The sequence below is a fragment of the Mustela nivalis genome (genome assembly GCF_964662115.1).
Source record: "Mustela nivalis genome assembly, contig: HAP1_SCAFFOLD_670, whole genome shotgun sequence".
NCBI classification, from domain to species: domain Eukaryota; kingdom Metazoa; phylum Chordata; class Mammalia; order Carnivora; family Mustelidae; genus Mustela; species Mustela nivalis.
Window position 1 is genome coordinate 4,995 of NW_028135993.1, and position 21,546 is coordinate 26,540.

Consider the following 21,546-nt stretch of genomic DNA (forward strand, 5'->3'; position numbering starts at 1 on the left):
AAACAAAGTTGGGGGGCGCCTGGGTGGCTCAGTGGGTTAAGCCGCTGCCTTCAGCTCAGGTCATGATCTCAGGGTCCTGGGATCGAGTCCCGCATCGGGCTCTCTGCTCAGCAGGGAGCCTGCTTCCTCCTCTCTCTGCCTGCCTCTCTGCCTACTTGTGATCTCTCTCTGTCAAATAAATAAATAAAATCTTTAAAAAAAAAAAAAAAAAAGAAAAAAAAAAAAAAAAGAAAACAAAGTTGGTGGCATCACAATTCCAGACTTCAAGCTCTATTACAAAGCTGTAATTATCAAGATTGTATGGTACTGGCAGAAAAACAGACATATAAGGGCGCCTGGGTGGCTCAGTGGGTTAAGCCGCTGCCTTCGGCTCAGGTCATGATCTCAGGGTCCTGGGATCGAGTCCCGCATCGGGCTCTCTGCTCAGCAGGGAGCCTGCTTCCCTCTCTCTCTCTCTGCCTGCCTCTCCGACTACTTGTGATTTCTCTCTGTCAAATAAATAAATAAAATCTTAAAAAAAAAAAAAAAAAGAAAAAGAAAAACAGACACATAGATCAATGGAACAGAATGGAGAGCCCAGAAAATGGACCCTCAACTCTATGGTCAACTAATCTTCAACAAAGCAGGAAAGAATGTCCAATGGAAAAAATACAGTCTCTTCAACAAATAGTGTTGGGAAAATTGGACAGCCACATGCATAAAAATGAAACTGGACCATTTCCTTACCCCACACACAAAAATAGACTCCAAATGGATAAAAGACCTCGATGTAAGACAGGAATCCTTCAAAATCCTCGAGAAGAACACAGGCAGCAACCTCTTCGATCTCAGCTGCAGCAACTTCTTTCTAGGAACATTGCCAAAAGCAAGGGAAGCAAGGGCAAAAATGAACTATTGGGACTTCATCAAGATCAAGCTTTTGCACAGCAAAGGAAACAGTCAACAAAACCAAAAGACAACTGACAGAATGGAAGAAGATATTTGCAAATGACATATCAGGTAAAGGGCTATTACCCTAAACCTATAAAGAACTTATCAGACTCAACACCCAAAGAACAAATAATCCAATCAAGAAATGGGCAGAAGACATGAACAGACATTTCTGAAAAGAAGACATCCAGATGGCCAACAGACATTTGAGAAAGTGCTCCACATCAGTCGGCATCAGGGAAATACAAATCAGAATGGCTAAAATTAACAAGTCAGAAAACGACAGATGTTGGCAAGGATGCAGAGAAAGGGAAACCTTCCTACACTATCGGTGGGAATACAAGCAGGTACAGCCACTCTGGGAAACAGCATGGAGGTTCCTCAAAAAGTTGAAAGTAGAGCTACCTTACAACCCAGCAATCACACCACTGGGTACTTACCCTAAAGATACAAATGCAGTGATCCAAAGGGGCACGTGCACCCAAATGTTTATAGCAGCAATGTCCACAACAGCCAAATTATGGAAAGAACCTAGGTGTCCATCAACAGAAGAATGGATAAGGAAGATGCGGTATATACACACATACACAGACACACACACACACACAGGAATATTATGCAGCCATCAAAAGAAATGAAATCTTACCATTTGCAACAATGTGAAAGGAACTAGAGGGTATTATGCTGAGTGAATTAAGTCAATCAGAGCAAGACAATTATCATATGATCTCTCTGATATGAGGAATTTGAGAGGCAGGGTGGGGGGTCATGGGGGGTAGGGAAGGAAAAAATAAAACAAGATGGGATTGGGAGGGAGATGAACCATAAACTCTTAATCTGGGGCGCCTGGGTGGCTCAGTGGGTTAAGCCGCTGCCTTCGGCTCAGGTCATGATCTCAGGGTCCTGGGATCGAGCCCCGCGTCGGGCTCTCTGCTCAGCAGGGAGCCTGCTTCCCTCTCTCTCTCTCTCTCTGCCTGCCTCTCCATCTGCTTGTGATTTCTCTCTGTAAAATAAATAAAATCTTTAAAAAAAAAAAAAAAGAAACTCTTAATCTCAGGAAACAAACTGAGGGTTGCTGGGTGGTGGGAAGGTAGGGATAGGGTGGCTGGATTATGGACATTGGGAAGGGTATGTGCTATGGTGAGTGTTGTGAAATGTGTAGGCCTGATGATTCACAGACCTGTACCCCTGGGGCAAATAATACATTATATGTTAATTTTTTAAAAAGAAGGTATTTAAGCTTGAATTCTAAGCTAGATGAGTTCCTCATTTTTCCTGGGTATCTCCCATTTTTCCATGCATAAGTATTACATTAATAAACTTGTATTTGTTCTCCTTTTGTTAATGCTTTTATTGAAGAGTTTCATCTGAAGACCTAAGATGGACAGAGGTAAGATCTTGACTTCTGCACAAAGTCCTAACACCCAATACTTTAGAACGTGACTGTATTTAGAGACTGACCCTTTAAAGAGGTAAGTAAGTTAAAATGAGGCTGTTAGGTGGACTCTAGTCTGATTTGACTGGCTTTTTTTTTTTTTTTTTAGATTTTATTTATTTGAGAGAGCGTGTGCACAAGAGAGCGAGAGAGAGCGAATGCACAAGGGGGTGGCAGAAGGAGAGGGACATGCTCAGGCTCCCCACTGAGCAGGGAGCCTAACACACAGGCCTCGATCCCAGGACCCTGAGATCATGATCTGAACCAAAGGCAGACACTCAACTGGTATTTTTATGAGAAGAGGAGATTAGGACAGACAGAGGAAAAGCTCATGTAGATAAAGAGGATTAAGAGGTACAAATTTTGGGGTGCCTGGGTGGCTCAGTCTGTTAAGTGCCTGTCTTTGGCTCAGGTCATGATCCCAAGGTCCTGGGATCAAGTCCTACATCGGGCTCCTTGCTCAGCAGGGAGCCTGCTTCTCCCTCCGCCTGCTGCTCCCCCTGCTTGTGCTCTCTCCCCCTCTCTGACAAATAAATAAATAAAATCTAAAAAAAAAAGTTACAAGTTTCCAGCTATAAAATAAGTAAGTCACACAGATGGAGAATAAAATTATACCATAAGGCACGCAGTCAATATTACAATAATGGTGTATGGTGACACATGATGCCTACACTTCGGGTGGTGAACACTGAGTAATGTGTAAAATTGTCGAATCTGTGTTGTATATCTGAAACTAAAATAAAATAGATTCCAATTTACTTAAGTTAAAAAAAAAGAAAGATCATGTGAACTCAAAGGGAGAAGACCACCTATAAACCAAAAGAGAGGGGCACATGGGTGGGTGGTTCAGTGGGTTAAGCCTCTGCCTTCGGCTCAGGTCATGATCTCAGGGTCCTGGGATGGAGCCCCACGTCGGGATCTCTGCTCTGCAGGGAGCCTGCTTCCCCCTCTCTCTGCCTACTTGTGATCTCTGTCAAATAAAAAAAAAAAAAAAAAAAAAAAAAAAAAAAAAAACAAGAGAGAGCCCTCAGAAGAAACTGTTAAAAAACTAAATTCAGGGGCACCTGGGTTGTTCAGTCTGTTGAGCCTCTGACTCCTGATTTTGGCTCTGGTCCTTGTTTCAAGGTCATGGGATTGAGTCCCCTTCCTTCCCCTTGCCCCTTCCCCTGCTCATACTGAAGCACTCTCTTTCTCTCTCTCTAAAATAAACCTTTAAGATTTTATATATTTGAGAGAGAGAGAGAGAGAGAGAGAGAGAATGAGCGCATAAGCAGGGGGAGTATCAGAGGGAGAGGGAGAAGCAGGCTCCCTGTTGAACAGGGAGCCTGAGAAGGGCTCAATCCCATCCTGGGATCCTGACGGGCCTGAAGCCTGACACTTAACTGACTGAGCCACCCAGATGTCCCTAAAATAAATAAAATCTTGGGGTGCCTGGGTGGCTCAGTGGGTTAAGCCTCTGCCTTCGGCTCGGGTCATGATCTCGGGGTCCTGGGATCCAGTCCCACATCGAGCTCTCTGCTCAGTGGGGAACCTGCTTCCTTTTCTCACTCTCTGCCTACTTGTGATCTCTGTCAAATAAATAAACAAAATCTGAGTACAAAATGGAAAGTTTGTTTTTTTTTTTATAGGAAGGAACTTGGGGCAGGAAAGTTAGAAGCAAAGTAAAAGAAAGGATTGTTTCAGGCGAGGTCATTTTCCCTTAGGAAGAAGAATAGGGGGTCTTATCATGCTGATCACCTCCTCTTTCTTCCGGGGGTGAAAGTGTCCTGTGAAAGACTTACTAGCACCTACCAGAAAATTCCTGACAGGTTGAGATTTATATTTTCTGGGGGAGGTGGAAACTGCTATTACATCAGGTATTAAGCCCTGGCTGGGTGACATGGTCTCGCCCACCCAAGTCACGCCATTTGAGGCCTTCGGTTTTCTTTTTAACAGAATCACCTTGTCAATACCTTGAGCTTGGACTTCCAGCCTTCAGAACTATGAGAAAATACATTTCTGTTGTCTAAGCCACGTAGTGCACAGTATTTTGTTATGGCAGCCCTGCTGAACTAATACAAAGACATTTTGCTTTATTTTCCAAATGTAAAATTGCAACCTCGAATATGACTTTTCAAACTACACATGCTTCAGCCTCATTTTCTCTGTAGATCTGTCCTTTCTGGTCCCACCACTACCATCTCCCCACTGGAAAACTGTTGACTGGTAGGATAAAGACCAAACTCCTAAGGCGCTTAAGGCCACCCCCTCCTCACCTCCCAGTCTCCCTCCCCCATCTGAGCTATTAGTCATTATCCCCATTTCAGGTTTCTCCCATCAGTGGCCCTGAAGGGCAAGATTAGAGGGCTTGATGAGGGGTTGGGTGGGAGGGAAATATGGAATGGAAGGAGGTTACAACAGAGACGACAGGAAAGGCAGGGAGAGCAGCAAATTGCTGGGATTAATCTCAGTAATCCCAACGGGAGGGACTACAACTCAGATTAAGCTGGGAGGGGAAGATGGAGGGAAGTGGGTACTGTGCAGAGATTTTTAGCTTTTGGGGGATACAACTGACAGAAATTAGGTTCTACTCAGTATCTGTTGACTCACCTGGCTACTCTTTCTAAAGCAAGCTCTTTGGTTAGTTAGTCTTCTGTTGACTTTCTTCATAGCATTTTTCAAAACCCGCAAAGACTTTTTTTTTTTAAGATTTTATTTGACAGAGAGAGAGATCACAAACAGATCACAAGTAGGCGGAGAGGCAGAGAGAGAGAGACAGACAGACAGACAGACACACATACACACACACAGGGGGAAGCAGGCTCCCCGCTGAGCAGAGAATCCCAGGCAGGTCCCTGAGATCATGACCTGAGCCAAAGGCAGAGGCTTAATCCATTGAGCCACCCAGGCGCCTAAGCCTGCAATGACTTTGTTCTTAAACTTGCCTCTTGTCTGTTTCCGAAGAGCAGAGTGTGGACTAAATGAGGGCTGCAACCTTGAGCGGCCTTGTTCAGCCAGTGCTTGGCACTTGGCGGGTACTCTTAATAGGTCTTTGAGGCCTGAATGGCTTAATAATTGATTGAGTGGGACAGAGTGAGGACAGAGAGGTGAGAAGGACAAAGCCAGGGGGAGGCCTGTGATAACTGGGACAAACACCCCGGAAGGCTTAAGACCCCACCTCTCTCTCTGTTTTTGGCCCTGGGAAGGGTGGGCTCGAACTAGGAGTCTAGCGGTCCACGTGGCCCCAGGACCACCTGCCCAACTGTCCCTCATTAGATTTGACAAAATCCTAATTCCCATTCTTCACTTTCTGGCCTTCTGACCGCCGAATCAAGGCACTAGGTATTTTCAAGGAAAGGGAATAAGGGACCCCGCCAGAACCCGAGATCTAACTCTCAAGGTTGTGGAGGAGGGAAACAGAGGATGCGACGAGGCACATGGCAAAAATCTTGAAAGTTGGGGTGTTTGACCCCAAAAATTCAGTGTGGCAGCCTCCCCCTCCTCCACCCGCTCCGGCCAGTCCCAAACCAGGCTCAGGAGGGTGCAATTCTTCCTAAACCCTAAAGGGGGTAGTACCGGCCCGGGCCCGGGGGCTCTGGCCTAGGCCGTGGGACCGCGGAAGGTCTAGCGCACTTAAAAGGGCGTGTGGGAGACGCCCTCTGGCAAAAGTGAGCGCCGCCCCTGCCTCTCCCTTCCCGCCAGGCTCGCCGGTCTATCTAGTTGCCGGGGGAGACTCCCCAGATACCCAGCCCCACTCAGACTTCAGAAAAAGACCCGAAAGATGGGGAAAGAAAGAGACACCCCCCCCCCCCCCATGAACGGACTCTCGTTCACCAGGACGTAGGGAGAGGGGCACGGAGAAACGGCTGACCCCGACATTCTGGTCTCAGCCGCATGGTGACTACCAGAACGGTTGCGTCGTTAAGGCGTGGGGAGGAGGCTGGGCCTGGACTTGCGTTGGGTGGGAGGAGGAGCTTATCGGTGACGCAGGGCTTGGGGAGGGGCGTGGCTTCTAGGTGAGTCGCCGCCTGGAAGGGGGCGGGCTCTTAGTGACGAGCTGCAGGGGAGGAGACAGGCGTTCATTGATAAAAACGCCGAGCTCCCTCGGGCGCTAGCGCAGCGTAGCAAATCCTGGCAGCGCCACGCGCGGCCCGGGCCGGGCGGAACCGAAACAAGCCGGGCCCGCGCTGCGACGCACCGCCTGCATGGAGCCAGCCGCCGGCCTCCTATCCCCGCGCCCCTTCCCGCGTGCGGCCGCTCCGCCCGCGCCCCCTGCCGGGCCCGGGCCGCCTGGAAGTGCAGTGCCGGGACCTGAAGTGGAGATGGTGGCTGGGCCACCCGCGACGGATCCAGGGCGCCTTATCACAGACCCGAGCAGCGGTCGCACCTACTTCAAAGGCCGCCTGTTGGGCAAGGTGAACTGGTGGGGTGGTGTGCTAGCGAGGGGAGTGGGGGGGTCCCGCTGACCTCCTTGACCGCGCCGGGTGGGGCGGGGGCGCTTGCCCTCGGCGCGGGGACGCAGGGACGCTTGCCCTCGGCGCGGGGACGCTCGTCCTAGGCGCGGGGACGTCTGCGGGCTGGACTTGGCTGTCCTGGAGCTCTCTGCCTGATGCTCCCTCACCATAGGGGGGCTTTGCCCGCTGCTATGAGGCCACTGACACAGAGACGGGCAACGCCTACGCGGTCAAAGTCATCTCGCAGAGCCGCATCACCAAGCCGCATCAGCGCGAGAAGGTGGGCCCGGGCCCAGCAGACCAGGGGTGGGGTGGGGACAGTGGTGAGGGAGCCCTTGAAGGATGACCACCCCGCGCCCGCTTTGCAGATCCTAAACGAGATTGAGCTGCACCGCGGCCTGCAGCACCGCCACATCGTGCGTTTCTCGCACCACTTTGAGGATGCGGACAACATATACATTTTCCTGGAGCTCTGCAGCCGAAAGGTGAGCGATGAGGGAGAGTGGGAGAGGGAAAGGGCGGTGGCGGGGTGGGGGGCGGCGGCGGCGGCTTAAGACCCAAAGCTGGGGCCCTTTCTCCTCTTCAGTGAGCGCGAACGGAGGGAGGGTCAGAGAGGGCTGATCAGGGGCTAAAGCTCAGGTGGCTTTCTGCAGTCCCTGGCCCACATCTGGAAGGCCCGGCACACTCTCTTGGAACCAGAGGTGCGCTATTACCTGCGCCAGATCCTTTCCGGACTCAAGTACTTGCACCAGCGGGGTATCCTGCATCGAGACCTCAAGCTGGGTGAGCCTCCCATGCCGGCAGGATTGGGGGTTGGGGAGGCGGAGAGAAAGGACTCTGACACACCTTTCATACCCCATTCAGGGAATTTTTTTATCACCGAGAACATGGAACTGAAGATGGGGGACTTTGGGCTGGCAACCCGGTTGGAACCCCCGGAACATAGGAAGAAGTGAGTGTTTGAGGAGAGGGGTGGCCACAGTCTGTGACACAGATGACGTGTGTGACAGTGAGTATGTATGTGGGAGGCATGATGACTGCCTGATGTGTGTGTGTGATAGATGGGAAAAGGATGATGGGTTGTTTGTGTGTGTTGCGGGGGAATGTGGAGGTGGCAGCTGGAGTTACTGGGACTGGTGGGAAGGCTGTTTGAGTCCCTGAGACAGATGAGGGGTATAAGGATTCTCGGAGATGTTTGACCGGATCCTCTGTATGGGTGGGGGAAGGTGACATAAGCGATGTGTGTGTGAGACAGACTGAGTGTGGGAATGGCAGGACATGATATCCTGTGTAAGAAGACCCTGCTGTGGCCATGGTGACTGGGTGTGAGTGACAACAGACAGCATGTGTGGCTGATGAATGTTTTGGGGAATATGACAGCTGGTGTTGGTTTGTGTGTGCACAGACCAGAGGAGGTGACAGCCTGTGTGGGTGTCTGACAGACGGGAGTGGGGGACTGAGGTTAGGATGCTAACCTCGGAGGAGGGGGAGGGGGTGGGGGTCAAGGCCTCCCCTGTCCTGCAGAGCAGCTGAGCAGCTGGGCCAGGCGGGTGGGCGGGGACTCAGCTGCCATCCCCAGCATCCATTGTCCCAGGACAAGCAGGAGTTCTCTTGCCTTTGGTGACAGGCAGCTGCTTTGTCTGGACTCAAAGTGGGGGCAGGGAAGGGGGGGGGCTAGCCAGGCCAGGTCTGAACCTTCTTCTCTCTTCCTCCCTATCCCTTTCCAGAACCATCTGTGGCACCCCCAACTATGTGGCTCCAGAAGTGCTGCAGAGACAGGGCCATGGCCCTGAGGCAGACGTGTGGTCCCTGGGCTGTGTCATGTGAGTCCCAGGGTCATCTGTACCCTGGTGGGGGCCCAGGTGAGGTGTCCCTTCCGCTGCACTCCTGACTGCCTTGCCTCTGCCCTTCAGGTACACACTGCTGTGTGGGACTCCCCCCTTTGAGACAGTTGACTTGAAGGAGACGTATCGCTGCATCAAACAGGTTCACTACACACTGCCCGCCAGCCTCTCACTGCCTGCCCGGCAGCTTCTGTCTGCCATCCTTCGAGCCTCGCCCCAAGACCGTCCCTCAATCGATCAGATCCTGCGCCATGACTTCTTTACCAAGGTCTGTGGCTCCCTAGACATCTAAGTCAAGTCTGCATATTCCAAGGGGATTCAGTGGGGGTAGATGACCAAACTCCTGGGGCTTCTCTTCTTTGCTCACATGACTTCCCTCCTCAGGGCTACACCCCCGACCGGCTCCCTGTCAGCAGCTGTGTGACAGTCCCAGACCTGACACCCCTTAACCCAGCTAGGATCCTATTTGTCAAAGTTACCAAGAGCCTCTTTGGCAGGAAGAAGAAGAGTAAGTCTGGAATGTCAGTGGTGTGGAGGATATAGCGTGGCGGGGCGGGCTTGGCACATTCATTGTGGGGGCATGAATGTGAATGCCTTTGAACCGCTGGGGAGAGCATGTGCCCATCTGTATCCCCGCAGGAGCCCTGGGGATGGGCAGGATATGAAGGTTATATCTTCCCCCACCCAGGTAAAAACCATCCTGAGGAGCGGGACGAGGTCTCCTGTTTGGTGAACGGCCTCATGCAGACGTCCATTGGCCATCAAGGTGCCAGGCCAGAGGTGAGGTGCTCACATGGGTAGTGTGCCCTGACTCACTCTCACCCTAGCAGCTGCAGGAAGCCTGGGATAAAAGAAGCTAGTGAAGCATTTAACCTCGTGCTGTCCTAATTGGCTGCGTCTCATTAGCCAAGCGGGGCTGACCTGGGGTGCCCCGGGTGCCAGGGCAAGGCTAGGCCATGGACTCTCGAGGATTTGGACCTTGAGGCCTATCTTACTCCTTTCCCTTCTCCAACTCTCCAGGCTCCAGCAGCTTCCGGCCCTGCCCCCCTCAGCTTGGTAGAGACAGCACCTGAAGACAGCTCACCCCGTGGGACCCTAGCGAGCAGTGGAGATGGTGAGAAGCTAGGAGGAAGAGAGGGGCTATAGAGGTTGGTGGGGCTAAACCCAGGGGCTAAACTCAGGAAAAGAGTGTCAGAGAAACATGGCCTGTGTCCTGGTGATGCCTCATTCCAGGTTCCCTGTTCCCTTCAGGGTTTGAAGAAGGTCTGACTGTGGCCACAGTCGTGGAGTCAGCCCTCTGTGCTCTGAGAAACTGCTTGGCCTTCATGCCGCCGGGTAAGGGTGGCGTCCAGTAGGGGTGAATGGTGTCGGGAGTTCTTTGGCCTAAAGGTGGGAAACAGGTCCTCACTCCTTCCTCTTCCATGACAGCGGAACAGAACCCAGCTCCGCTTGCACAGCCAGAGCCTCTGGTATGGGTCAGCAAGTGGGTGGACTACTCCAACAAATTTGGCTTTGGGTATCAGCTGTCCAGCCGCCGTGTGGCTGTGCTTTTCAACAATGGCACACACATGGCCCTCTCAGCCAACAGAAAGTAAGTGCTCTTCTGGTTTGCCTGGTATCTGGGCCACTGTGCCCAGCAGGTGTGTGCTCCTGCACTGGGGTGTCCTGGGGTCTCCGGGGGTGGGCATTGGCGACGGGCTCCCTCTGACCTCGTGTCTCCTCTCCTCCAGGACCGTGCACTACAACCCCACCAGCACAAAGCACTTCTCCTTCTCTGTGGGTGCTGTGCCTCGGGCCCTGCAGCCTCAGCTGGGTGTCCTCCGGTATTTTGCTTCCTACATGGAGCAGCGTCTCATGAAGGTGTGTGATTGGAGTAGTGCACATTGATGAGTAACGCATCCTAACCCCTTCCTGGTCCCCTCGGCGGGAGGGGTAGAGGGCTCAGAGCTGGAGGCTAAACCTCTGTGGGAGACATCAAGGGGGGGGCAGCATGACTCCTGTCAGGCAAGTGACCTGCTCCTGCTCCCAGGGTGGAGATCTGCCCAGTGTGGAAGAGCTGGAGGTGCCGACGCCCCCACTCCTGCTGCAGTGGGTCAAGACGGATCAGGCCCTCCTTATGCTGTTCAGTGACGGCACTGTCCAGGTGAGAACCCCTCCTGGAGCTGGGGGGAAGGTCAGGGAGACCCCTGGTGCAGTGGGGAGGAAACTGGACCTGGGGCCTAGGCTCTGATCAGGGTGACCCTTCTGCGCACAGGTAAACTTCTATGGAGACCACACCAAGCTGATCCTCAGTGGCTGGGAGCCCCTGCTTGTGACTTTTGTGGCGCGTAATCGCAGTGCTTGTACTTACCTCGCTTCCCACCTCCGGCAGCTGGGCTGCTCCCCAGACCTGCGGCAGCGGCTCCGCTATGCTCTGCAGCTGCTCCGGGACCGCTGCCCAGCCTAGGCCCTAACCCTCAGGGCAGGCCATGATCCAAAGTGTCAGGTCTGAGGCCTTTGCCTGTAAGGCTCTGGCCCTGGCCTTTGCGGGCCTACCTGTCCCTTTGGTGCCTCACTGGGGGCTCTGGGCCGAATCCCCCAGGGAATCAGGGACCAGCTTTACTGGGGTTGGAGTCTGCCTGTCCCAGCAGCCTCCTACCCCTTCTCCAAGAAAAGCCTGAGCCTTAGTCCCCAGCTCGGGGGCGTTATTTATGGACCACTTTTATTTATTAACAGACATTTATTTATTGGGATCAAGCCCCAGGGAGGGCCTCCTCCTGGGAGAATAAATCGTTTTTGCAGAACTGGGAGGCCTCCTCACTCACAGTAGAGCCCGTGCACTATAGCCACGGCGAAGAGGGAGGCATTGGTGAAGGCGGCGGAGGCCAGCCCGTCGTGCTCGGTGTCCCAGAGCGCACGGCTGACGACGTGCACACCCTGGCCAGCGCGGGGCCCTAGCATCACGTTGCACACGAGCTTGTAGCGTGGGGGGCAGAGTTCACGCAGGCGCACACGCACCAGCTCGCATAGCTCACGAGCCAGAGGCCCCGCCTCAGCACCCACGTAGTGCGCGTTGCCCAGCCGGGCGGCCAGCGTAGCTTCCATCGAGTGCTGCATGCGGCTGGCCTCCCAGCGCTCCCCGGGCTCGGGCTCCATGCGGTAGGAGGGCGCCAGCCGACGGAGGGGGGCCAGGGGCAACCCCGAGAAGCTAACCCTTGAACCCAGAGGAGGCAGTGGGCCCAGAGATGGTCGCCGACCCCCAGGACCTGCTAGGGGTCCTGCCAGCGAGTTGCGACGTGAGAAGGAGGAGGCTGGGCCCAGCACAGAGCCACGGCGGGAGGACGGGCCCAGACCTGCTAGTCGGGCCTCATCAATACTGGGCAGGTGGCCTGGAGGCCTCACCGGTGATAGTTTCAGCCCAGGGTCTTTGGTAGTTTCCTCCTCCTGGCGTCCGGGGGGCACAGGCCTGCCAGCCATGGACCTGCCGACTGGAAGACCCGAACTGGGACAGGATGCCAGAAACTGGCCATCTTTGTACCCCATCCAGTCTTTCACTCTGTGATAAGGGTTTTTACTCCCTAACCCCTTCTTACCTGTGTTCCGGGGACAGTTGAATGAAATAGTCTGGGCTGCGTGGATTCCTAGGTTCTTAGAGGGTTAAGGGCTGTTAAGGACATAAGTGATGCTGCTCAGACTATCACCTTAGGATGGCCCCTGTCCCCAAGCTTCACTTGCCCCTGGGTGCTGTGGAGGTTAGCTAAGTGAGCACCTCGTAGTCTCTCTTCCATCTGACTAGTCTCCCACCTGACTTTGCCAGCAGAAGGGGGAGTCTGCCCTTGGTTCGCCTCAGCCTAGACTGTGGTGCTTCAAACCCCCGACCAGACGGAGACACAGACCCAACTCCTTCAGCTCCACAGATCATTCTAGCCCTGTGGGTACTGAATCCAGACGCCTTCTACCCCTACCTGCTTCTAGGGTGCCTGGCACAAAGATCGCCCCTATAATTGGCTGAGACTGGGGGCAGGTGACTCAGGAAGCTCCTTCCACCCTCTGAATTTGGCCTCTGGTCCTACCTCTAGATTCAGTTCTGGGATGAATGCCCCCTTCTCCCGAAACTCCCGCAGGCACCTGAGTCACCTGAAGCTTTTGGCTTCCAAACTCTCTCCCAGCTCCACAGGCTTGCCCTCCCCGCTGGCCTGACTGGCAAGCAGGAAGGTAATGGCCCCTTTTGTTGTGGAGTTGCCCTGGGTTACAGGCACTCCTCTCTGGTTTCCACCTACCAGTCCTGGCTCTGGCTTAACCTGGAAGTGTTACTACTGTGAGCAGGTGCTGAGTGTGGGGTCCCTGAGTCATCAGGGGAGAGGGGATAATGGGGGTCTAGACTCCAGGGCATACTACTACCACAAGGATGACTGAGGGGACAGATGTAGAGATGGGCTCCAGGGCTCTTGAGCCGCTGTCCAGTTCTCCCCTCGTGAAGGCTGGCTCTTCAGTTGTGAGCAAGTTGCAGAAGCCTGGGATGTGGGGAGATCTTGAGCCTGCACTGGTGGCTGCTGAGGAATCAGGATCTGGACCCACAGGAAGGAGAACGTCATGGCTCTTTCGTCTCCCCGTCAGCCTCAACAAGGACAAATATTTCCGCTCCCTGTGCAGAGCTGGGGTGGGGCTTGGATGACTTACTCAGCTCAGGGCTGTGTGCAGGGGGAGGGGAGGCCATCAGCCCCGCTGGTGGGAGCTGACCTGACGCAATAGTGGTGCAACAGTGGTGACTGGACTTGGCCAGGAACCAGCGCCCAGCCTCCTGACCCCTGCTGACCCAAGTGCCCTGGGGCTTGTCCCTGGCTGGCCACACCTCTTGGGTGCCCAGAGAGCCACCCCCCTCACCGGGGTTGCATTTTAGGGATGCCTGAGGCCATGACGCCTCTGTCAGAGCTGACGCCACCTCACCTGACCTCCCTCTGGAAGGGATAGGACTGTCTCCTCTCAGACAAGCCAGTCTGGGCCCTAAAAACTCCATGGGGGTGAGGAATTTCCCTGTTCAGGGGGGTTCCCCAGGCCTGACTAACCAAATCCTGACCCTGTGTGCCTGTAGGGGGCAGGGGTAGGAGGGACAGGGAGTTTGAACTCTGAACCCAAGACAGGCTGGGGCCTGGGTGCTGAGACCCTCCACTCAGCTTCTGGCCCCCTTCTGAGGGCTGAAGTTTTTCCCTGGCCCTGTGGGAGATGGGCGGGGCCTCTCAAGCCAGGCTCCAGTTTCCGTGGAAACCCACAGGCTTCCCACCCACTGCTGCCTGGGCAGGCTCCCAGCTGGGGCCTCATCCGCTGCCAGCCTCTCCCCAGTCCAGTCTGCTCCACCTCAGCCTCTCTTGTTCCCCTCTCTGAGTCCCCGTCCCCTAGCCCAGCCTCCAGCCTCTTCCACTGGCCTCTGATGCCTTCTTAAGGAACCTGGGCCTCTCCTGCCCCATCCCTAAACTTTAGCTTCTCAGCAAACAGGCTTCCCAAGCTCCTGCCCCTCCCTTTCTAGTCTCCACACCAGCTTCCAGGCCTGGCCAGGCCTTCTGCTCCTTCCCACCTACCACCTCCCACAGACCAAGAGACAACAGGCCTCCTATTCTACCCACTTACCCCCCTGCCCCCCACCCCCATGGAGACCCCAGGACTGGTTGTGCACGGGGAGGCTGCGCCCTTCTCCACAGCACTCCGAAGCCTTCTCAACAATCCCCAATACAGGTGAGGGGGTGGGCCCTGTCTATGGGTTTTCCCTAACTGGCTTTGCTGGGCCCCATGAACCTGAGGAAGCCTTGGGTATAAAGAGGTGGGGAAGACGACCCTCCTCCCTGGTGAACTCAGTCTGGGGAAGTCAACTGTGGAGAACGACTACAGGTCATTCAGAGTCCATGATGTCCTGAGAGCCAGAGGTGGGGGTGGGGGGCAGACAGTGGGAGCTGGAGCCCAGAGCAGCTGTGTGACTTCAGGCAAAGGCCTTCCTTTTTTGGCTCTTGAGCTCCTGGCAGAGAAAAGCCCTTTGCCCCCTGGATCCTGAGAGATGGGATGTAACTTGAGGTGCAGATGACCCTGTTCTGGGAACTGGGGATTCACAAGGGAAACAAAACTTAAGGGACTGAGTGAGCCGGAGTCTCAGACAGGAAGTAGTTCAAGGGTGCTGCCTACGGCTCACTGCCCAGGATGCTTGTGGTGTCTGAAACCAGGGATAAAATATGGGGGCAGGGCTAGAATGTAGTTTTCTGTCCCCACTGCCTGAGAGCTGGGCTCCTCCTTAAGGGTTGGTGACTCCCATAACCCCACTACTTTGGGGATTGCAGTCTGATCTGAGTAGTGGGAACCCCTGGCCTTGGACCTGGGACTAGGAGGCTCCAGAAGCTCAAGCTTCATTTCCTGCCTCCTACCCCCATGCTGTTGGGAGGCCCAGAGGCTGGGGCCGGAAGTGATTGTGAAGATGGAAAATGTGGTCTGGTCTCATGATAGTGTATCGCTGCCATATCTGTCAGCAGCCAGTGCGCTCTGCAGCCCCGTTCCCAACCCCCTCCTGCCTAGAGGAGGCTGAAAAAAGCTGAGTTTGCAGTCTGTGGAGGAGGAGCCAAAAAGAGTTTCCTTTACCTCAAGACTCAGGCTGGGGAGGAGAGGGGCAGGTAGGGTCAATCTTGCATCAGCCTTGGTGCCTCCTCAGTGATCAGGCATCGCCACCTTCTCCAAGACCTGAGGGTCTGGGATTACTATCCCATTTCACAGATGAGAAAACTGAGATTCCGAGGTATAAAGTCACCTGCCTGAGGGTGGAACTGGGACTAGAATCCAGGAATATGTATCCCAGACCTTTGGCTGGAAGGACTAAGACCTGTCCCTTATAGGACAAAAAAGGAAGTGAAGGCCCAGAGTGGGCAAAGGCAAAGCCCTAGAGTTGCACCCAAGACTCAGGTCTCTTTTTCCTCGGTTCTCTCCTCCCCTTTCCCACAGTGATGTATGCTTTGTGGTCGGTCAAGAACGGCAGGAGGTGTTCGCCCACCGGTGCTTGCTGGCCTGTAGATGCAACTTCTTCCAACGACTTCTGGGCCCAAAGCTGGGCCCTGGGATGCCCAGCCCCGTGGTACTAAGCTCCGTGCCGGCGGATGCCTTCCTGGCAGTGCTGGAGTTCCTGTATGCCAACAGTGTCAGGCTGCACCGCCACTCTGTGAGCCCACTGGGCGGAGGTCTGGGTGAGAGAGGGAGGGGGGTGCCGTGGGGGAGGGGCAGCAGAAACTCTCTTCCACTCCTCCAACCACCCACTCTGCAGGTGCTAGAGGTGCTGACAGCGGCTGTGGAATATGGGCTGGAGGAACTACGAGAGGTGGGTTTATATGACGGGCCCCTGTCTCATTTCTCTTTTCTTTTATGGGCTCCGTTCACACCATGCCTCACGAACACTCTGGCCTGGAGAGGCATGTGTACTGACACAGAGTATGGACGGCTCTCTGTGTAAACAGGCATTTATGTGTGCCTGTGTGCAAAAGGATACGTGTGTGTTGTGTGTGTGCTTTGGGGACTTATGGGGTGTTTATGGCTGATGCCATAGATGCCAGGATAAGTCAGCCTTGATCCTTGTTCTTCAGAGAGAGAGAGAGAGACACATGAAAACCCTAAACCCAGGGGTATAAGAAGGGTGATAGATGAGGGTATATGGTGTTGAGACTCTACAGAGGGTATTTCTGGTCTTGCCATCAGGGAGAAAAGAAGGGAAGACTTCTTGGGGGATGAAACATTTGTGTTAGATCAGGTAGAACAGATAGAGTTTGCTCAGAGGTGAAGTGGAAAGGTGGCATTCTTGTCACCAAGGCACAAATGGAGCTAGTGAGCCATTTAGTGCGGCTGGACCAAGAGTGGGAGAGGAGGAGAGAGACAGATGAGATTGGAAAGGGTACCATGAACTAGATCACTGCAGGACCTTCAAGAATTTGGACTTTTTTTTTTTTTTTTTTTACCCAGAGGACATGGAGATTCATTGGAGGTTTCGGGGTAAGGGAGTGAAGATTTGGAGCGAAGGGGAGAAGTGATTGGGAGAGATGGGAAGGGCTCCCCAGTCCAGCAGGGATAAGTAGCTGTGGAAGCCCAGGAGAGAGGTTCATGACTTTGAGAGAAGTGGAACTGGCATGACCCAGCACTTTTCTGGATGCAAGGATGAAAGGGACAGGTCATGGACAAAATTCAGATTTCTGGTTAAAACAAAAGAGTCTGAGTCAGGAGGGGCACAAATGGAAGACAATAAGTGTCCTCAGAGAAAAGGAGAGTGGATTTTCACATGGCTTTCATCTAGTCCGATTATTGTGGAATGAGCTAGAAGGTAGACTGCAGGACACAAGGTAGACAGCTAGTCTCCAGATCCTTCAGGTTTGCCAAGTCTCAGCAAGGTGATTCCTTGCCTCCCCTAGTCTGGGAGGTCAGGATGGGCTTGAGGCTGCTTAGTTGTCTGGGTGGCTCACTGCTTCTGGGGTGGGGCTCCAGTCTTGGAGCAGAGACACCTTGGCACAATCCACTTTCATTTCTATTCCCAGCTGTGCCTGGAGTTTGTGGTGAAGGTGCTGGATGTGGAGCTGGTTTGTGAGGCCTTGCAGGTGGGTGTTGTTGCTGGACCGGCTTGTAGGTGGGCGTCAGCGTGGAGGGCTGCACTATTAACCCGACACCCTTCATTCTGTTGCCAGGTTGCCGTAACTTTTGGCCTGGGACCGCTGCAGGAGCGCTGCATAGCCTTCATAGAGACCCACACCCAGGTACCTCTCCCCATCTGCATACTCCCAAACCCTCACACGTCATTCTGTTCCTCCCTGACCCATTCGTGGACCCACAGGAGGCGCTCCGGACCCGCGGCTTCTTGGAGCTGTCGGCGCCCGCGTTGCTGCCCCTGCTGCGCAGCGACAAGCTCCGTGTAGACGAAGCTGAGCTCGTCCTGGCTGCCCGGAGCTGGGCGCGCGTGGGCGCGGTGAGCCGGGACTACCGGGACCCCGCGGTGGGGATGCGGAAGCAAGCTTGGGGCGCAGGAACCTGGAAGGCGGGTGGCGGCGCGGGGCCCCCGCTTGTCCGGGCTTAGAACTGGCGTTCGCAGGCCGTGCTGGAGCGGCCTGTGGCCGAGGTGGCGGCCCCGGTGGTGCGGGAGCTGAGACTGGCCTTATTGGCCCCGGCGGAGCTGAGCGCCCTGGAAGAGCAGAACCAGCGGGAGCCGCTCATCCCGGTGCGGACGCTGGGAACCAAACGCAGATCCACTCAGCAGCCGGGGCGAGGGGGGGGGGGTTGTGGGAAGAGAAGAGCGGGGGTTGGGGGGGGTTGCAGCCGCCCAGGGTCTGCGGGGCGAAAGGGTACTGCCGGACTCCACAGTGACCGGCCTTCCCTGCAGGTGGAGCAGATCGTGGAGGCCTGGAAGTGCCACGCTCTGAGGAGAGGGGATGCGGCCCGGGGCACCCCGTGCCGCCGCCGGAGGGGAACCCTGCCACGGGAGCATCATTGCTTTCTGGACCTGCCCTTTAAGTGACCAAGGCCGCGATTTGCGAGGACTTCTGGGCCTGTCCCAAACTACAGCTCCCGATATGCCTGGCTCTCAGAAGGGGCTTCCGCCCCCAGCATGCCCTGCGAGCCGGAAGCTGGAGGAACCGCAATCCATCCCGCGCCGCGCCCTGTGGGTGGGATTAAGGGGGAGGGAAAGGAGGGGAGGGGCGGGGCTGGGGCGTGGCGTGGCGTGGCCCCAAAGCGATTTCCTTTGCGCTCTTTCCCTGTCTCTTCAGCGCCTCAGGCCACGTGGGCCTGGCGCCTTACTTTTATATCGCCCACATGTTTTCAGCTCAGCTCCCTCTTTATTCCAGACCTAGCTCTTGGCGATCTCTCCCCGAACGCCCGACAGACACTTCAGACTCAGTTTGAAACTGAGCCGCCTTCTCATCTTTCCCAAGTTCTGCCCCCGTCGTGTTTGTCATCTACGTCAGTGTCTAAACCAGAAACCTGCCTTGCCTTATTCCTCCTCACATCTGCCTCCCGTGGTTTCCACCTTCTCAGAGACTGAATGGTAGCAGAATGTGCTAATCCAAAATATGCCTCTTTGGTGTAAGGATTATTTTAAACTATTTTGAGAAACAGCTGAAGCTCCGGAAACAGTACACATTGCCCTTTTGTAAGAGAAATTTATATTTAAAAAGGAAATCTCCATTTGTAAGGGTGTCTCATTCTCTGTACCAGAAAAAGAAGGACGGTGAACTCACAGGAAGATTTTGGTAGATAAGGCACCCACTAGAATCAGCTGAAGAAACCTTATCATTTTTTTTTTTTTAAGAATTTATTTATTTATTTGACAGAGATCACAAGTAGGCAGAGAGGCAGGCAGAGAGATGGGGGGAAGCAGGCTCCCCGCTGAGGACCCTGAGATCATGACCTGAGCCAAAGGCTTAACCCACTCAGCCACCCAGGCGCCCCAACAAACCTTATCTTGTTTACTGTGCTTTTCCAGGTGGCTTCCCCAGAACTGTCCTCCCTACACACTTTTCTTTCCTCCTTAGCTTAAGATGGTTTTCCAGCAGGTTTTTAGGCCGCCTCAGGGATTAACTCATTTTTCCCTGGGTATCTTCCATGTACATATGAGGTATACATGTTAATAAACATATTTTTCTCTTGTTAATCTGTCTCTTATTACAAGAGTCTCAGCCAAGAGCTCAGAGAGTAAAAGGCAAGTTGTTTTTCCTCTGCTAGATCTTTCCAGTTGGTTCAGTTCTCTTGCTTTAGTTCACCCGTCCTATCTATGTCAGAATGAATGCAACAAGCTCTGAAAATCTTCCTGCCTCGTTCCAGCTCCACTGCCTCTGTGCCTGCCAGGCTCCTTTCTCCGCCAACCATTTCCCACGCTGCAGTCAGAATTTACTTAAAATTATCAGCCCTATTTCCCTTTTTAAGCCACTCAACATCCCTATTGCTCTGAGGACAAAATACACTCTATTTCATTCTCGGGACACTCAGAATTTCTAGTGGTAATTCTCTCAACTACCATCTTTGCATTAAATCACTGGTTCAGGAAGGCCGTAGTCCTCTGGCTGTGAACTCACTCTCTTAGTTACTGAAGACGCCCCATGCTTCCTCTCATTCATTACACATTTTGTCTTCCTGAAGATCTGAATCTTTCTGAAGAAAGATCCCCTGGCCTGGAGTGGTGCCTTATTCATCTCTTGTTCCACAGTCCCTGTCACAGTTACATAATCAGTGCTCTGTAAATGCTCAGTGATGACTTTATTTCCTTATTTAAATGCTATTTTAGTGCATGAAGAGTTTAAAAGAGCTGTAAAACAAGACACTATCAATCTGGGGCACCTGGGTGGCTCAGTAGGTTAAAGCCTCTGCCTTTGACTCAGGTCCTGGGATGGAGCCCCATATCTGGCTCTTTGCTCAGCAGGGAGCCTGCTTCCTCCTCTCTCTCTGCCTGCCTCTCCGCCTACTTGTGATGGCTGTCTGTCAAATAAATAAATAAAATCTTAAAAAAAAAAGGACGCCTGGGTGGCTCAGTTGGTTAAGCAGCTGCCTTCGGCTCAGGTCATGATCCCAGCGTCCTGGGATCGAGTCCCACATCGGGCTCCTTGCTCCGCAGGGAGCCTGCTTCTCCCTTTGACTCTGCCTTCCACTCTGTCTGCCTGTGCTCGCTCTCGCTCGCTCTCTCTCTGACAAATAAATAAGTAAAATCTTTAATTTTAAAAAAAATTTTTAAAAAAGACACTATCAATCTAAAATAAGGGACAGTTAATTAGAAGAAAATATGGTTAGGGGATGCCTGGGTGGCTCAGTGGGTTAAGCCTCTGCCTTCGGTTCAGGTCATGATCTCAGGGTCCTGGGATGGAGCCCCGCTTCGGGCTCTCTGCTCAGCAGGGAGCCCGCTTCCTCCTCTCTCTGCCTGCCTCTCTGCTTACTTGTGATCTCTCTCTCTGTCAAATAAATAAATAAAGTCCTTTAAAAAAAAGAAGAAGAAAATATGGTTAAACTTCTGTCTCCAGGATTTTATACAAAAAATATATATATCTATATATGAATTAAAGATAGTTATTTGGCATTCTCTCTCAAGACTGAAAATGTGGTTACTCATAGTACCACTTCACGACAGCACTGTTTGGGTAATGAGAATTGAAAACAAACTAGATGTCTTGGTTTAACCTAGAACCCTAATTAACTATGGTATATTCTTACTGTGATGTAGAAAGGTATCTGTGATCTTTGAAAAAAAAAGCTCAGTGCTTACCAGGTAGAGCAGGATTCGTTTTGCCAAAAAAAAGGTAGTGCAGGGGAGGAAGAAGTTTTCCTTGCCCCTCTTAGGGTCCCTGGTTGGGTCTGGAAATCAATTTGACAAAGATAGATTAATAGGAGAAAAGCATAAAAATTTATTTAAGATGGTTCCTTTTTAAAATTAATTAATTAATTATTTATATAATCTCTATCCCCAACGTGGGACTTATACAACTCCAAGATCAATTAAGAGTCACATACTGGGGCGCCTGGGTGGCTCAGTCTGCCTTTGACTTAGGTCATGATCCCAGGGTCCTGGGATCAAGCCCTGCATCGGGCTCCCTGCCACATGAGGTTCCCTGCTAGGTGGGAGGCCTGCTTCTCCCTCAGCCACTCCCCTGTTTGTGTTCCCTCTCCTTGTCTCCGTCAAATAAATAAATAATATCTTTGGGCGCCTGGGTGGCTCAGTGGGTTAAGCCGCTGCCTTCGGCTCAGGTCATGATCTCAGGGTCCTGGGATCGAGTCCCGCATCAGCCTCTCTGCTCAGTGGGGAGCCTGCTTCCCTCTCTCTCTCTGCCTGCCTCTCCGACTACTTGTGATCTCTCTCTGTCGAATAAATAAATAAAAATCTTTAAAAAAAAAAAAAGAAAGAGTCGCATACTCCTCTGTGATTGAGCTAGCTGGGTACCCC

General features: G+C 53.2%; 3 protein-coding genes across 8 annotated transcripts; 2 read left to right on the forward strand and 1 right to left on the reverse strand.

The window, feature by feature from the left end:
- The first annotated feature begins 6,063 nt into the window (after positions 1–6,063).
- On the forward strand, positions 6,064–11,425 carry PLK3 (polo like kinase 3). Of its 3 annotated transcripts, XM_082750084.1 has the most exons (15): positions 6,064–6,759; positions 6,971–7,078; positions 7,167–7,283; positions 7,452–7,581; positions 7,663–7,750; positions 8,526–8,621; positions 8,712–8,910; positions 9,027–9,150; positions 9,331–9,422; positions 9,663–9,756; positions 9,894–9,977; positions 10,071–10,233; positions 10,373–10,502; positions 10,672–10,785; positions 10,897–11,425. In XM_082750084.1, exons 1-15 carry the CDS (start codon positions 6,550–6,552, stop codon positions 11,086–11,088), a joined length of 1,941 nt encoding a protein of 646 aa, XP_082606210.1. In that variant the 5' UTR covers positions 6,064–6,549; the 3' UTR covers positions 11,089–11,425. The 3 variants fall into 3 exon arrangements, with proteins under 3 accessions (XP_082606210.1, XP_082606208.1, XP_082606209.1); XM_082750082.1 differs by having other exon boundaries at positions 6,394–6,759; positions 7,452–7,750; positions 9,876–9,977; XM_082750083.1 differs by having other exon boundaries at positions 6,394–6,759; positions 7,452–7,750.
- Positions 11,330–12,878, reverse strand: DYNLT4 (dynein light chain Tctex-type 4). 3 transcript variants are annotated; one of them, XM_082750087.1, is made up of 3 exons: positions 12,695–12,878; positions 12,215–12,285; positions 11,330–12,109 (listed from the first exon to the last, which is right to left on the reverse strand). In XM_082750087.1, exon 3 carries the CDS (start codon positions 12,096–12,098, stop codon positions 11,439–11,441), a length of 660 nt encoding a protein of 219 aa, XP_082606213.1. In that variant the 5' UTR covers positions 12,099–12,109; positions 12,215–12,285; positions 12,695–12,878; the 3' UTR covers positions 11,330–11,438. The 3 variants fall into 3 exon arrangements, with proteins under 3 accessions (XP_082606213.1, XP_082606215.1, XP_082606214.1); XM_082750089.1 differs by having other exon boundaries at positions 12,759–12,856; XM_082750088.1 differs by having other exon boundaries at positions 11,330–12,123; positions 12,695–12,856.
- A 683-nt stretch (positions 12,879–13,561) lies between these two features.
- On the forward strand, positions 13,562–19,272 carry BTBD19 (BTB domain containing 19). 2 transcript variants are annotated; one of them, XM_082750086.1, is made up of 8 exons: positions 13,562–14,351; positions 15,597–15,810; positions 15,913–15,966; positions 17,168–17,227; positions 17,315–17,383; positions 17,461–17,592; positions 17,716–17,841; positions 18,004–19,272. In XM_082750086.1, exons 1-8 carry the CDS (start codon positions 14,266–14,268, stop codon positions 18,136–18,138), a joined length of 876 nt encoding a protein of 291 aa, XP_082606212.1. In that variant the 5' UTR covers positions 13,562–14,265; the 3' UTR covers positions 18,139–19,272. The 2 variants fall into 2 exon arrangements, with proteins under 2 accessions (XP_082606212.1, XP_082606211.1); XM_082750085.1 differs by having other exon boundaries at positions 15,597–15,966.
- The last annotated feature ends 2,274 nt before the right edge of the window (positions 19,273–21,546 follow it).